Source organism: Bubalus bubalis, chromosome 1 (assembly GCF_019923935.1).
Source record: "Bubalus bubalis isolate 160015118507 breed Murrah chromosome 1, NDDB_SH_1, whole genome shotgun sequence".
Taxonomy (NCBI): Eukaryota; Metazoa; Chordata; class Mammalia; order Artiodactyla; family Bovidae; genus Bubalus; species Bubalus bubalis.
In genome coordinates this window covers 99,383,584-99,400,196 of record NC_059157.1, presented here as the reverse complement: position 1 = coordinate 99,400,196, position 16,613 = coordinate 99,383,584, and the positions used below count along the sequence as shown (strand labels likewise).

Here is a 16,613-nt window from a genome sequence, read left to right as displayed (position 1 = left end):
CCTGCTGTTCTTATTCTGAATAGCCTAACCTTTCCCTTCTACTCAGCTCACCCATTATTGTGGGCTTAAAATTTGTGTTTAGAGCTAGATCTTGGAGTGATAGTGTTATCCAAACACTACAATCTAAACCTAATCTCCCAGTGAGTAACACACCCTCAGCCATAAATCAGTTACAAAATACCTTTGAATTTCTATTCCCTCCAAAAAAACATCCTTCAATCTACCATCAATATTATTTACAAATATTGTTCATTTGTTTGTAACTTAACAACTGTTCATCATTTTTTATTTTCTGAGTCTCATCTTAAAGGAATAAAACCCAAAAATTTTTTAAAAAGTTTAGGAGTGATTATTAATTACACAGTAACTTAACTCTCACCTAATAGACAAGACTGTGTATAAAGCTGATGAAATTATCACACTGACAGATAACAAAGGAGGGTGGAAAGAGGAGGGAGGAATACAGCTCTTCTGGGAAAGAGGAAGAGGGGGACATTTGCTTACAAAAGGAAGGAGAAACTGGACTAGAAACCCTCAGGTTCAGAGGATTAAACTGCAGAGATTGAGCATTGTGGCTCTGCCTTTCTCTGAGCATTCCTTGAAATGGCATACTCAAATTACGGGAAGGTAAGTTTGGTTTTAATTTCATTCATTTTCCCACAGATTCACTTTTTAAAGCTTTTCTAGAGCTCACTTCTATTTCCCTCTTGCCACAAGTCTCAATTTCTGGATGTGAGAAATCTCTGAGAATCTCCTCTTTGCAAGTGAATTATTTTCTTTCATGTGGTTGTGGTATACAGCTTGGGTGAAAGTAAAAGGGAGAAATTAAATATTTCTCTTTCTAGTTCTAAGTAAGATACTTTTTTCATAGAAAGACATGTTGTAGTTGGGCAAGATAAAATGGTAAAGAAATGGCCGGCTGCAGTGAAAAGAGTGAAAAGGGTAATATGCTTCAGACAGTAAATTGACTAGTGGTTTCTTTCCTTCAGGGATAAGAAGCAACCCATTCCCAATGGCCTTGCTACAAAACAGGTTTCCTGACTTTGCTTGGGTAGTCTTTGACTGCTACTGTTGCTGCTAAGTTGCCTCAGTCGTGTCCAACTCTGTGCAACCCCATAGACGGCAGCCCACCAGGCTCCCCCATCCCTGGGAGTCTCCAGGCAAGAACACTGGAGTGGGTTGCCATTTCCTTCTCCAATGCATGAAAGTGAAAATGAAGTCGTTCAGTTGTGTCCGACTCTTGGTGACCCCATGGACTGCAGCCCACCAGGCTCCTCCGTCCGTGGGATTTTCCAGGCAAGAGTACTGGAGTGGGGTGCCATTGCCTTCTCTGAGTCTTTAACTAGATGAGAATATAAACTGAGCAGGTTTCATTCACAGGAACCACTTGGAGAAGGGAATGGCAACCCACTTCAGTATTGTTGCCTGGAGAATTCCATGGACAGAAGAGCCTGGTGGGCTACAGTCCACATGGTTGCATAGAGTCGGACACAACTGAGACACACACACACACATACACACACACACACACACACACACAAGGGGGAACACAATGCGGGCTGAAGGACAGAATTGGCCAAATTAAGTATAGAATTTATGCGCAAGTCATATAACTGTTTACCTCTTGACTGGAATGATACTTCCCCCAATAATGACAATTTGTTTTTTTAAGTATGTCCCAGAGTACTTTGAAAAAGTGGTGTACAAATGCAAAATCCCTAGTTGCAAGCTGAAATGTGAAAGCAAGGGGAAATTTTCAAAAAGATTTAAACAGGGAGGGAAGCCTGGTGTGCTGCAGTCCATGGGGTTGCAAAGAGTCAGACACAACTTGATGACTGAACAAACAGAGGGAAAGGCGTGTCAAATGCAGATGAATTTAGCTGTTCAGAAAAGAGTGTATTACAATTGAGCTGGAATGGAGTTTATTTGCCCTTGGATTGAGAGGAAGAGTTAAGAAACTTAAGCATATGTGATTCTATGGCATTTAATTTCTGAGCCTCAGTTACTTCCCTGGTGTCTCAGACAATAAAGAGTGCCTGCAATGTAGGAGGCCCCGGTTCCGGGAGGGGAAGATCCCCTGGAGGAGGGCGTGGCGACAACCCCCTGCAGTATTCTTGCCTGGAGAATTCCCACGGACAGAGTCTGCTGCTAAGTCACTTCAGTCGTGTTTGACTCTGTGCGACCCCATAGACGGCAGCCCACCAGGCTCCCCCGCCCCTGGGATTCTCCAGGCAAGAACACTGGAGTGGGTTGCCACTTCCTTCTCCAATGCATGAAAGTGAAAAGTGAAAGAGAAGTCGCTCAGTCGTGTCCGACTCTTAGTGATAAACATAAGTTCCTTTCTACCTATCCACTTTATCTTTCATTCATGAAATTGTTAAAAGAACACTGAGTGTCCACTGTGTACCCTGTGTTTGCTGTGGAGAGTAAGACAGATACATTTGCTTCCCTCAGGTCCTGGGGCTTAAACAAGGTTGCTATGGCTGAAGCTCGGAAAGCTCAGGGGTCTTAAACTGGAAAGGAAGGCAGGGGCCCCGCTGTTCAAGAATTTACAGGCTGCATGAGGGAATTTTGTCTTTAATGGAAATATTTTATTTTTTAAAAATTATTATTTTAATAATTAAATTATTATTTACTTTTAAAAATTGGAGTATAATTGCTTTGCAACGTTGTGTTAGATTCTGCTGCTATATGGTGAATCAGCTATGAAAAGCGAAAGTGTGGAAGTGTTAGTCACTCAGTTGTGTCCGACTCTGCGACACCACAGACTGTAGCCCGATAGGCTCCTTTGTTCAGGGATTCTCCAGGCAAGAATATCGGAGTGGATGTTTATATATCCACTTTATATATCCATGTTATATATAACCCCTCCATGTTTGAGACTCCCTCCAAACTAAAGTATTTTAAATAAGCAGGAGAGCAGTCTGTAGAAAGGGCATAGATGGATTTTGGAAAAACAGAAGATAATTGCTGCTGCCAGTGAGAGTTGATGCTTACTTGAATCACACAATAGAAGATGAGAAGGCAGAAACACCTTCCACATAGATTTAGGAGATTAAATGAAAATATGTTTTAGCTGATGAAGAGACAGGCTATGAGGGGAAACGGTTTCCCCAAACCCAAGATCTATGTTTTAATTTCTTCTTATTGATCAGTTCAGTTCAGTTGGTCAGTCGTGTCCAACTCTTTGCGACCCCATGGACTGCAGCACACCAGGCTTCCCTGTCCATTACCAACTCCCGGAGCTTACTCAAACTCATGTCATTGAGTTGGTATAAATCTACTTTTGCTCATTTCCTCATTGTTTTTCTTATCTAATAAAGGGTCTACTAGGGACTTCTCTGGTGGCTCAGATGATAAAGAATCCGCCTGCAATTCAGGAGACCTGGGTTCAATCCCTGGGTTGGGAAGATCCCCTGGAGAAGGGAATGGCAACCCACTCCAGTATTCTGGCCTGGAGATTTCCATGGACTATATAGTCCATGGGATCGAAAGGAGTTGGAAATGCCTGAGCAACTTTCACTTTCACACTTCACAATAAAGGGTCTACTAATCAATATCAAATTCAGGGAATCTCAGTCTTTCCATCCAACCGCTGGCTTCTCAGTTTCTTATTCATTAGTTGCACCATGAAGTTAAACATCTTAGTGTACAGCATTAAATGAGAACAGTAATTGACACTTCCTTTTTCCAGAATTTCTTTGAAGGGCCATTAGATGAAGAAAATGTGATTCTTACATTGTATCCAGTTAATGAGGAAATTATTGAAGACCATCAAGTGGAACCAGGTGTTTCTTCAACTTCAGAAGTCAAAGAGGAGGCACTGAATACAAATAATCAAGGTATGAAGACCACAGGGTTAGCTCAGTTTGCGGCCCCTCCGACTCTGGGAAGCCCAGGAAAAGTAAGTTCCCCTGACTTTTAGCTATGTGACACCCAGCTTAATTCTCACCTTGATAACCTGTGGTAAGAGATTTCTCAAACTCTCATACTTCTCATTCACTAAGCACCCCTGTCTTACTTTGAAAAAGGCAGTGGAATGCTTTGAATAGAGCATGATCTTTTGCGGCAACTAGATGTGAGCTCAAATTCCCAACCCACGAAGCCCAGTCTTCTTTCATTTTGGTGAATGCCCTTTTTACATACCTCTTACGGAGACCAGATCATTTTTTTCTGAGTTTTTTGTTATATATAATTGACACAGAAAACATTGTGTAATTTTAAGGTATATAATGTGATGATTGATGTATGTGTCTATTGCAAAATGATGACCAAATAAGATTAAGAACAATAATAAGAAATTAAGAAATGATGACAAAATAAGAATATTCCATCATCTCACACAATTAACTCCCTTCACCATGGGCAGAACATTTTAAGATTTACTCTCTTAATTTTTAAGAATACATTATAGTATTAACTATAGTTATGTTGATATGCATTAGATCCCTAGAACTTACTCATCTTATAACTGAAAATCTGTACCCTTTGATCCAGGGAAACTCCCCATTTCCCCTGCCCCCAGTTCCTGGCAACCTCTCTGTGCCTGAATTTAGCTTTTTTTAGATTGCACATATAAAATCAGATGGTATTTGGGAGGCTAAATCACTTTGAAAACATCTAATCTTTTGCTTGGTGAGTAATTACTGATAAAATATCTAGTCGACTCTTTGCATCTGTTCTTGGGGCTTCATAGAGACGCATCAAAGAAGTATTTTTAGAATGATTTTATTTGGCAGGGGCAAATAACAAGGGCTTCAAGATAGAGCAGATAGTGACAAGTTAAACCTAAGCAAAGTGATGTGAGACAGGGTAACTTTTCTTTGTTGAGGAAAATGAGGCATGTAGACAAAATTGAGGACTGTTGTTGGATGGGGTGGTTTTAATGATTTCTATAAGGACAGATAGTTTGTGGACCAGCATCTGGACATTTTGGAGAGCAATCCAATGTAATGTTCTATTCAGGAAGTTGGTGATGGCTGTAAAAAACAGTTTGCTGAATGTAGTATAAAATATTTATAATTTCCAAAAATAATTTATAATTTCAAAACGTGGGTATGAGTCCTAGGTCTGCCATTTTCATGGTGGTGTGATCTTGGGCAAGTCCTTGAATTCTGAATTTATTACCTTATTTGTAAGATGAAGAAAAAATACTGGATATGTATATGTGCAAATTGAGTTATGGGGAGTGAGAACTTCATAAAATTAAAAATAATTTTTCAAATAGATTAATGAATTCCTGTTTTGGTTCCCTTCTTTCCGCAGTTCCTCTTCCTCAAACAAATGAGCTTGAGGAAGATTGTCCAAGTTCTAGCTTTAGAAGATCATTTTGTCCCTTGCCGACCACATTGCCTCCGATTAACGATGTGAGTCGGGACACTTTGCGGAACTGGTGCCAACAACTTAAGCTGAGTACCGACGGCCAGGTGAGTGCACTGGTGGGAATCTCTGGTGCTTGGAACAAGCGTGGGAGCTCTGCCAGCTTTTAATTTTTATGAGAAGTGAAGTTGCTAAGTCGTGTACGACCCTGTGATCCCATGGACTATAGCCCACCAGGCTCCTCCATCTGTGGAATTTTCCAGGCAAGAGTACTGGAATTGGTTGCCATTTCCTTCTCCAGGGGATTTTCCTGACCCTGGGATCAAACCCAGGTCTCCTGCATTGCAGAAAGATGCCTTACCCTCTGTGCCACAGGGAAATCCCTTTAATTTTAATTTTTATTTCCCTTGTTAATTTCCTTAGAAAATAGAAGTTTATCGGAGACTCCAGGAACATGCTTTTCCTGAAAAAGTTCAGGTGAGTGAGGAATGTAGGGATGTAAGTTCTGTAAATTTTCCCTCTTCTCCACCATCTCTATACCTTGTACCTCGAAGGCAAGGTTTCTCATTCAAGACAATTGGCATCTGGAACCAATTAGTTTCTTTTTCTCCTGCGGGTTGTACTGTGCATTTTAGGATGTTTAGTAGGCTAAATATCCCAGGATTCTACCCACAATGTGTCAGTGACCTCCCTCCCCCTACACACAGTTTAGCAAACAAATTTTCTCCCAGCTGAGAATCACTACTTTGAGGGAACTGACATTCTTAAACCATTTCTACACTGACATACACAGGTCAGTGCATGAAGAATGATAAAACCGGCACAAATGTGCTTAGGGCAGTGGCACTTCACTGTATTCTCATTGTGAATTTCATTTGCAGTATATTCCTAAATCATCACGGGAGGCCCGAATGCACTCATGTTCAAGGAAACACAGCATGGTGACCAAGAGGGGAAGTGTACAGAAAAGGAAGATGAGTGAGAATGAGGAAAGGACTAACATGGTTGAGGTGGTAACTTCAGCTCAGGTAGCCATGCTGGCAGCATGGTCAAGAATTGCGGCAAGGGCTGTTCAACCAAAGGCTGTGAATTCACGTGCCCTTCGTGCCTCTGAATCCTTTCTGCCACAAGCCTCAGGTAAGATCAACCTTAAACAGTGGTTACCATGCCAGTGAAAGAAGGCACTCTGTTTTTAAAAAATTGCTTTATTTTTTTGGTTTCACTACATGGCGTGTGGGATCTTAGTTCCCCACCCAGGGATCGAACCTGTGTGAAGGTTCTTAACCACTGGACCTCCAGGGAAGTCCCAGAGGACGCATACTAATGGTAGTTACAGTGAAAGGGTTAAAATAGCTGCAGATGCGATGTTAGCTTCACAGAGGGCTTATCTTTTGATTGATAATCAAGTTTTGCCTGAATGGCTCTGAGTCAGGTGACTGAGTTGGGGACAGTTTCTCATCACTAAGCAGAAGGTGGGAAGAAAGCATAATCTGATAGTGAGGCCAGCCACGGCCAGAGATCTTCCCCTTTCTCTTGAAGAAACCCAAGGTTTCTCAGTGTAAACCCTAGTATCCTGATTTATAAAATTGAAGATTTCAACTATTCGACTTCATAGAATGACTGCGAGGCTTATGAGATACAACTTGGCATATTAAAAGTAGGCGATAAATAATTGAAATATTTCTTGAGAAATCTTGAGTGAGCATAACTTAGCTTCATCTTTCTTCAGTTCCTGTTTCTCTATTTCGTATTTCTGTTTTCATTTCCAGAACAACCTACCTCTGGTCAGTACAAAGTCACTGTCTTCTGTGGCTTGAATTATTTTCCTTCCTCTACCCCATTTCCAGAAGTGTCTGAATCCTGTTATTCAGGACTGACTTGTGTGGCCATGCGCATTGTTCACCACACAAAGAACCCAGACAAAAAAAGAAAAGACTGGGAGCTAAAATTGGCCTGCTGACTGCCGCCCACCCCCCATCTATACTTCCTTCTGTGAGAAGAAATGAGCACCTTTTACTAATTTTCAAAAGCAGTATCCAGCCACAAAGCTGTCTCGGAGACCTGCTTCCCCAACAATGACACCTCTTTCTAATTTTCATTAATGTGCCATATGAGCGAGTGGCACCCCAGACTTACCATTTTAGTTCCTCTTCATCCAGCAGTTATCAAGCACCTACTGGGATACAGGAGAGTGCCTAGCCACTATGTATATTGTGCCACAGCATCTTTACTCTTTTTAAATGTATTTCTTTAAAATTTATTATATTGAAGTCATAATTGATTTACAAAATTGTGTTAATTTATACTGTATAGCAAAGTGATTCAGTTATATATACACACACATTCTTTTTCATATTCTTTTCCATTATGATATCACAGGATATTGAATATAGCTCCTTGTGTCCATTCTATATATAATAGCTCATCTGCTAATCTCAAACTTCCAATCCCTCCTTCCCACACCCCTCCCCCTTGGCAACCACAAGTCTTCATCCTCTGTGTCTGAACCTGTTTCCACTTTGTAGGTAAGTTCATTTGTATCCATATTTTAGATTCCACATGTAAGTGATATCATATGGTACTTGTCTTTCTCTTTCTGACTTACTTTACTTAGTATGATAATCTCCAGGTCCATTCACATTGCTGCAAATGGCATTGTTTCATTCTTTTTTATGGCTGAGTAATATTCCATTGGGGCTTCCCAGATGGCACAGTGGTAAAGAATCCACCTGCCAACACAGGAGACTTGGGTTTGATCCCTGGGTCGGGAAGATCCCCTGAAGGAAACGGCAACCTGTTCCAATATTCTTGCCTGGTGGGCTACAGTCCATGGGGTTGCAAAGAGTTGGACATGACTGAGTGAGCACAATATGCCATTCCATTCCATTCCATCTTCTTTATCCATTCGTTGATAGACATTTAGATTTTTTCCCCATGTTTTGGCTATTATAAATAGTGCTGCTATAAACACTGGGGTGCATGTATGTTTTTGAATTATAGTTTTGTCTGAATATATGCCCAGGAGATGGAAGGCTGGATTATATGGAAATTTCTACTTTTATGGTGTCATGTCCTATATTTAAATCTTTAAGCCATTTTGAGTTAGTTTTTGTATGTGGCATAAGGATGTACTCTAACTTGACTGATTTACATGCAGCTGTAACTTTCCCAACACCATTTGCTGAAGAGACTGTCTCTTCTCCATTGTACACTCTTGCCTCCTTTGTCAAAGGTTAGTTGAGCCAAGGGTGTGGGTTCATTTCTGGGCTCTCTTTTCCGTTCCATTGGCCCAAATGTCTGTTTTTGTGCCAATACCATCCTGTTTTCATTAATGTACTTTGTAGTGTTATCTAAAGTCTGAGAGGGTAATGCTCCTACTTTGCTCTTTTTCCTCAGGTCTGTTTGATAATTCAGGCTCTTATGGTTCCATATCAATTTTAGGATTACTTGTTCTAGTTTTGTGAAAAATCTCATGGGTGATTCGATAGGGATCACATTAAGTCTGTAGATTGCTTTGGGTGGTATAGCCATTTAAACAATATTAGTTCTACTATCCAAGAGCATGGTAATCTCTACTCTTATTTTATAGTGTGGGGAGATTTTATAGCTACTTAAGCCTACATTGATTGATCCTTCTCCAAATTTCAGACACTGGATATCTACTCCCAGTAGATAGGACTTCCTCTGTTGTCTCTCAAATATCCCATCTCCCCAATTAGATTGTTTCTTAGACTTTTAAACAAAGATCTTTCTGCCTGTTTTCTATGGTTGAGATAGTACAATGTAGTGGTTAGGCAAATGGACCATGAGTCTAGAATACCTATATCCTTGTTTTGGTTCTGGGAAAATTATGTTCTTTTAACACTATAAACTTCATTTATTTCACCTGTAAATTAAAGCAAATACTAATATTGTTATTAAAAATAAATATATTAATACATGTAAATAACTTAGCAAAATCCTAGACACAAAGCAAGGTTTCCCAAAAGTTGATTGTTAACATCCCTTGTGCTGTGTAGTTTGTGAATCAGACTATGGTGTCTTTTCGTCTACATTTTTTATGCTTCTTATTCAGTTGATTCATCAACAGAATATAAGAGTGAAATTAAGAGAGACTCACTGAGGGGTTGAATTGGGGTGCTGTTATCTGATCTCAGCAGTTTATATTTGCTTGTTTTTCCCCATCTAGGTGTCCGGTGGTGTGTGGTCCATGGCAGACCGCTCTTGGCAGACACAGAAGGCTGGGTTCGCCTGCAGTTCCAAGCAGGTCAGACCTGGGTGCCTGACACCCCCAGGAGGATGACCTCCCTCTTCATGTTACCTGCCTGCACTTTTGCACCCCCAGACCTGGAAGACAACCTGTTATGCCCTGAATGCACTAAGAGGTACCCCTTAAGTATATTTTTAAGTATGGTACACCGATGGCTAGATGGGTTTCTGAATAATTTGGTGGGAGAAGGCAGAGGGGAAGCATGCTGTTTCATTAATTTGCCATATAGATCAGAATCCAATGCCATATATCCAGAAAGCCATATAGAATTCGCCTGCAATGCAGGAGACCCTGGTTTGATTCCTGGGTTGGGAAGATCTGCTAGAGAAGGGATAGGCTACCCACTCCAGTATTCCTGGGCTTCCCTTGTGGCTCAACTGGTAAAAAATCCACCTGCAATGTGGGAGACCTGGGTTTGATCCCTGGGTTCGGAAGATTCCCTGGAGAAGGGAAAGGCTACCCACTCCAGTACTCTGGCCTGGAGAATTCCATGGACTGTATAGCCCATGGGGTCACAAAGAGTTGTACATGACTGAGTGAGTTTAACTTTCAGGGAAATAGGAAGCAAACATAATTTAGTGATACATTAGAACTCAGATAAATATGGCTTCTTCTTAGCAACCTTAACAAAGTATCTGACAAGTTGGACCTTAACTGTCTCAATATTAGAGAGATCTATTCTTTTTGTTGTTATTGTTTTTTGGTTGTGCTGGATCTTCTTTGCTGCATGTGGGCTTTCTCTAGTCGCATCGAGCTGGGGCTACCCTTCATTGCAGTGCATGGGCTGCTTGTTGTGGCAGCTTCTCTTGTTGTGGGACATAGGCTCTAGGCACAGGCTTCAGTAGTTGTGGTGCATGGGCTTAGCTGCTTCTCAATATGTGGAATCTTCCCAGACCAGGGACTGAAACCTCGTCCCCTGCATTGGCAGTTGGATTCTTATCCACTCTACCACCAGGGAAGTCCGAGAGATCTGTTTTAAGAAAGAAAAAATTAGAGTTCTTACCATATGTCAGATACTTAGCTGGGGATACAAAAATTAATAAGACAAAACCCATTTAGCACGCCGGGATGAAAATGACTAAGAGATGCTATGAAAATATATGGTTAGTACTTATATTGGAGTGACTTAGGGAAATTTTAGAAAGGATTACATGTACTGAGGAAGAGCTCACCAGTTAGAAATTAACAATTTGGGCATTTTGGTAGTGAAAGCAGCCCATACCAATACCTGAAAGTGGAAGAATATGACCTCCTTACGGACTGCAAATAGACCAATAAATTGAAGCTTATTGATGGGTAAGTCTATAAAGGGGAGGAGCAGACTACTGGTTTTATATCTACATTAAAGGTCTCATATTATCCTGCAGGTCATAGTCTCTCAGTCACTTTTGGGACATAAGACTTCTTTGAGAAAATGATAATAATGACATACACTCCATCCAAGAAAATACACATTAGGAATACACACAAGCAGTGCTTTAGGTTTTATGTAGACACATAATTCCCAATGGTCATCCATGAGTACAAAATCCAGCTTGTGGTGATAGAATTGGCTGGAGGTGATGCAAGATTGGTGTGATGGGAAATTATAGTATTTTTTTTTTTTTTGGATGGTAGACTGAAATCTTGCAACAGAAACTAGATTGAAAGGTAAGAGATTATTGTAATAATTCTGGAAAGATGTAATTTATGACCTTTACAAAGAATGTAAACAGAAATGTAAGAGTTGCAGGAGTGTAGAGAAACAGGATGCCATCTTATTATAGGATAGGTATTAATAGAAGTTCAGCTCGATGGCCAAAAATTATATGTGGTACATGCTTGACATGTGTCCAGTGTTCAGAAAGTATGGGTTAGAGAGAAACATCTTTGGGAATTAGAAGGGACTGCAGAAGAATCTTAAAGAGAATCAGCTTGTTGATGACAAGTGAGCAATGAAGACTGAAAAAGTACAGCTAGAGGTTGGGAGAGAAGTGAGAAAGCCAAGGGTAGAGAGTTTCAGAAGGAAATGGTTGGCAGTAAGACAGCCATGTAAGATGATGATTAATGCAGCGCTGTTGCGAATGTCAATTTGGGACACTACTGGTGGTCTTTTAGAGAGTCGGTTGAGAGAGTCAGGTGACAGTTGGAGTAGAGCATGTGAAGAACTAGGAACAGGTCATATTGATGATCTCTACTACTTGACCTGAGCAAGAGGAGACAGCAATTGAGGCAGTAATGTCAAGGGAGCTTGTTTGTGTCTTTCCTTCCTTCCTTCCTTTTTCTTTTTTGTTTTTAAAGGGAATACCAAGGCTTTGTGAACAGAGAGTGCATTTGGAGAGAAGCTGTGAGGAGGAAAGGGAGGGTATAAAGATAAAGGTGGCAGAACCAATTGTAGTATACAGAATAGGAACCCTGATATTAAGTGCACAATCTTTCTTTTGTTTACCACATAAAATCTTTTTAATTTGTTTTAATCTTTTGAATTTTAAAATCCTTTAGAGGGTAGGGCAAACTACTCAGACTCCAGAAGTGTATTCCTTATTTTATTGATCATTTTCAAGGATTTGGTATGGAATAATCTATCTTATTCTTAACATTTTTCAAAATTCTTTTCTGATTTGCTTTATAGGAATAAGAAGATTATGAAAAGATTAATCACAATGGGGAGGAGGAAGAAACCTGGTTTGGATACATCAACATCATTGCTTTCAAATGGACCACGTTTTAAAAAACAATAAGTGATTACCAGAAGGGAAGGAATGGGAGGTAGAGAAATGGGTGAAGAGGGTAATTTTATGGTAATCATGGTAACTAGATTTTTGTAGTATCAAATATCGAATTACTATGTTGTATATCTGTAGTGGGTGTGTGCATGGGTGTGCTCAATTACTCAGTCATTCAGTTGTGCTCGATTCTTTGGGAACTCATGGACTTCAGTCTGCCAGGCTTTGCTGTCCATGGTATTTTCCAGGCAAGAATACTGGTGGAGGACTTGCCATTTCCTTCTCCAGGGGAAACTTCCTGACCCAGGGATCAAACCTGCATCTCCTGCATTGGCAGGAGGATTCTTTACCACTGTGCCATCTGGGAAGCCCTGTACATTTGTAACGTAATGTTTTATATGGTTTTACCTCAATTTTTAAAAAGTTAGAATTCACCACTGAAGTCATCTGGTCTTGGACTTTTGCTTGATGAGAAGTTTTTGATTATTGATTCAATCTACTTACTAGTAATCAGGGGGAAAAGGATAAATGGTGGAGAGCCCACAGTTAAAGTGATTCACATTCCAATGACTGCTATACTCTGTTCTAACCATCCTCAGAGTGGCCTGATACCTTAAGTACAGATGGGAATGTCTGTATTCTGTACTTAAGGTTTACCTGAAAGTGACTGTTACTAGCTATGTATTGATAGAATGTAATTTGGTTTTGTTTAGTTAATACATTTTTTTAGCAGTTTTTGACTTGATGCTGAAAACTCCATTGTCTGGATGTACCATAATATATCCATTCATATCTTGAAGGCCACCTTGGTTACTTCCAAGTTTTGGCAATTATGAATAAAGCTGCTATAAACATTTGTGTGCAGGTTTTTGTGTGAACACACAGTTTTCAACTCTTTTGGGTAAATACCAAGGAGTGTCATTTCTGAATCTTATAAATGTAAGTTTAGTTTTGTAAGAAACTGCCAAACTGTCTTCCGAAGTGGCTCTCCTGTTTTGTATTCCCACCAGCAATGAATGAGACTTTCTTCTGCTCCACATCCTCACTAGTGTTTGAGGTTGTTTGTTAGTGCTTTGAATCTTGGCCATTCTTTTTAAGTTTTTGATTACTATTGAGACTGAGCATTTTTTCAAAAACTAAAGAGTCATTTTTATTTCCTTTCTCCTTAAACTATTTGTTCAAATTTGTTGTCTGTTTTTTCCATCAGGTTATTTGGGCTTTTTGTTTTGTTTGCCATGCCAGACCATTTTGTTTTTGTGTATTTTAGTTTATCCATTTTTTTTCTGAATGATTTCTGGATTTCTTTTTACTTAGAAGAATGATTTTCCTCGCTCTTAGATATTACACGTGTGCACATATAAATAGACCAATTTTTGAGATTTATTCTGATAACGTTTAGAGATTTGTTTCAAATATTTAAGTTTTCATATCTACTTAGAATTATATATGATTTAAGGTGTGAGCTATGGAATCACCTTTTTCACTCTGAATTGAAATGCTACTTTTATATTTGTTGTTGAAAAGCAATAAATAAATGCATCTGTGTATTTGAGTCTATATCTGGGCTTTGTATTTTGTTCTGTTGATTTGTAAGAATATTCGTAGGTTAGCATTTTAAAAAATAATAATTTATTTTTATTTTTGGTTGCATTGGGTCTTCATTGCTGTGCTTGGGCTTTCTCTAGTTGTGGTGAGCAGGGCCTGCTCTTCATTACGGCATCGTGGTGTATGGGCTTCTCATTGCAATGGCTTTTCTTACTGCAGAACACAGGCTCTAGGTGTGCCTGTCTCAGTAGCTGCAGTGTGCGGGCCCTAGCGTGCACAGGCTTTGGTAGTTGTGGCACACGGGCTTAATTGCGCCACGGCATGTGGAATCTTCCTGGACCAGAGATTGAACCCAATTATACTTTATTTAGATGGATTTCACATATGACTCTTTTTGAAGAGAATCTCTGCTACCTACCGGTTTGAAAAAACTAATCTAAACAAAATAAAATGCATTTATAAATATTTGGCTTTATTTTAATTAAATATAAAGTATAGAAGTGAAGCACCTAATTTTCTTCAAGATATGTTATTTAAATTTCATACAAATAAATATGTTATGGATCTTTTTAATGTAAAGCAAGAGTGAAATTAAAAAAATAAAATTTCTTTTCAATGTAGGTGATCAACCTATAAATTCTGTCTCAAAACTAATAAACTTCACATCCTCAGCTGAAGAAATAGTGACATGCAGATGAATCATCAAATATTGTCTTTCTTGCTTAACAAACAGGGAAACAAATTGATAACATTGGTGTGGGTGAATTTCTCCGGGAATAATACCTGTTTTAACTACTGTAGCTATCATAAGGCACAGTGGCTAGAATTTGGCTGTTTGATGGCTATCCTGGGTCTTTTTAAGAATTTTTATTTATTTATTTGGCTGTGCTGGGTCTTAGTTGTAGCATGCGGAATCTTTAGTTGAGGCATGTGGAATCTAATTCCCTGACCAGGGATCGAACCTGGTCCCCCAGCATTGGGAGAGCCAAATCTTAGCCACTAGACCACTGGGTAAGTCCTGGAATTCTGAGCCTTTAAGTCATCTTGAATGTATGTCTATTTCAGGGACGATGGGGAGTAACTTTGGGGTGAAATGTAGAATGAAAAGCGTAATGTTGAGATTTAAGAGGAAACAAATTTTAATATGTCAACTTATTAAATAGAAACTTTCCTGAGGAATGTGAGGACTATGTTGCTTGTGAATGTGATCTAAAAATTCAGACATAATTGATCCTACTGTAGAATTAGCAGAGAGTTAATCATTGTTAGTGCCCCATTATTATCCTGGAAAGAATTTAATTTGGATTGTCGTCATTTAAGGTGAATTTTATACAATATATATCAAGTAGTGAATACTAAATCATGTTACCATGGAATATAATGGGGCTGTTAAAAATAATGATGTAATTTTACTTATATGAAAGCTATCTGACACATATTAAGTAAAAGAGAAACTTCTAAAATAGCTCCAAGATTTACTTCACTCTGTTTTCTAATTGAATCTTAATGTATATTGTAGACTTTATCAGTTAGCTTTTGCACTTAAATAAACCATTCCCCAAAACAGACATTGAAAACTGTCAATGGGTAGTCTTTTGGGGCTGGACTGTTTAGCTTCAGGACACCTCACTTATGCTCTGGAGAGTATAGGCTACTTGGTTTAGGGAGACTCCTACTTATAAATGTGGAAGTCAGTTCCATGGCAGCTGGGCAGTGACCACAGAAGTTTCACCATCTCACAGATTGGCAGAAGCTCCTTCCCATAATAGAGGGTTCCCTGTAGGAAGTCTCAATACATAAGCTCTTTTTGACCCTTTGCCTAAGTCACATTTTCCATTTTCCAGCTGGCCAAAGCTAGTCACATAGTGAAGCATTATATGAGAGAGGAAGGGGTCTTCCCAAGGGAGGAATGTAGAGAGATGTAAGCTAATCAGGGTCATTATCACTAATCCTACCACAGGAACTCATGTGCATTAATACAAAATTGAAAATACCCCAGTTTTTACTTTCATTGGTTAAAGTTTGAGAAAAAAAAATTTTTTTGAGAAACTGCATTGTTGTGAACTACAGTTCTTCTTTTGTATGATTAGACTCTTTGAATCTCGGCAAAGGAAACTTAGAGCCACTGTGGTCCCAAGTCAAAGTCCATTTGAGCAGAAGTCCAGTCTGGAAGTGAGAGTAGGTACAACAAATTTGATTCTTTAGCCTTCATTTTAATTTTTTGAACAGAAAATTCATTCACATAGTTCAACATTCGAGATACCAGAGAGTGAAAAGCCTCAGTCTTCTATTCACTGGGTTCTTTTCCCAGAGAGAATCAATGTTTGAGTCTCTTAAATGACCTTCTGGAGATGTCTTGTGTATATGTATGGGAACATTTGTATATCAGATCAGATCAGATCAGTCGCTCAGTTGTGTCCGACTCTTTGCGACCCCGTGAATCGCAGCATATATTCCCTTTCAAATATGATTTAGAACCCTTAGTCTAGCTCCTAAGTCAGACTCGCAGGAAACCAGGAGAAAGAAGGCAAAGTGCCATGTGTTCTGCTTTTATAAAGTGTTACAAGTGAATTAACAAGTAATTGACAATGAGTGTGGCTTTAGAGCTGACTCTCTTGCGACTACATGGACTGTAGCCTGCCAAACTCCTCTGCTAATGGAATCTCCAAGGCAAGAATACTGGAATCGGTTGCAGTTTCCTTCTCCAGGGAATCTTCCCAACTTAGGAATTGAACCCTCATCTCCTGTGTTGCCAAGTGGATTCTTTACCACTG

At 39.5% G+C, this 16,613-nt stretch overlaps 1 protein-coding gene across 2 annotated transcripts; it reads left to right on the top strand.

Annotated features, from left to right (window-relative positions):
* Nucleotides 1-475: 475 nt before the first annotated feature.
* Nucleotides 476-13,150, top strand: DPPA2 (developmental pluripotency associated 2). Of its 2 annotated transcripts, XM_006047307.4 has the most exons (7): nt 476-627; nt 3,695-3,842; nt 5,266-5,426; nt 5,743-5,796; nt 6,201-6,456; nt 9,509-9,704; nt 12,201-13,150. In XM_006047307.4, the coding sequence occupies exons 1-7, from the start codon at nt 604-606 to the stop codon at nt 12,307-12,309; spliced, it is 948 nt and encodes a 315-aa protein (XP_006047369.1). In that variant the 5' UTR covers nt 476-603; the 3' UTR covers nt 12,310-13,150. The 2 variants fall into 2 exon arrangements, with proteins under 2 accessions (XP_006047369.1, XP_044797598.1); XM_044941663.2 differs by lacking the exon at nt 5,743-5,796.
* Nucleotides 13,151-16,613: the final 3,463 nt, after the last annotated feature.

What these genes read in the sequence shown, in the direction of transcription:
- DPPA2 (XM_006047307.4), top strand. Translation starts at nt 604, where the DNA reads ATGGCATACTCAAATTACGGGAAG. An exon ending in CATACTCAAATTACGGGAAG is followed by an intron (nt 628 to 3,694) that starts GTAAGTTTGGTT and finishes TCCTTTTTCCAG; the next exon opens with AATTTCTTTGAAGGGCCATT. An exon ending in ACTGAATACAAATAATCAAG is followed by an intron (nt 3,843 to 5,265) that starts GTATGAAGACCA and finishes TTCTTTCCGCAG; the next exon opens with TTCCTCTTCCTCAAACAAAT.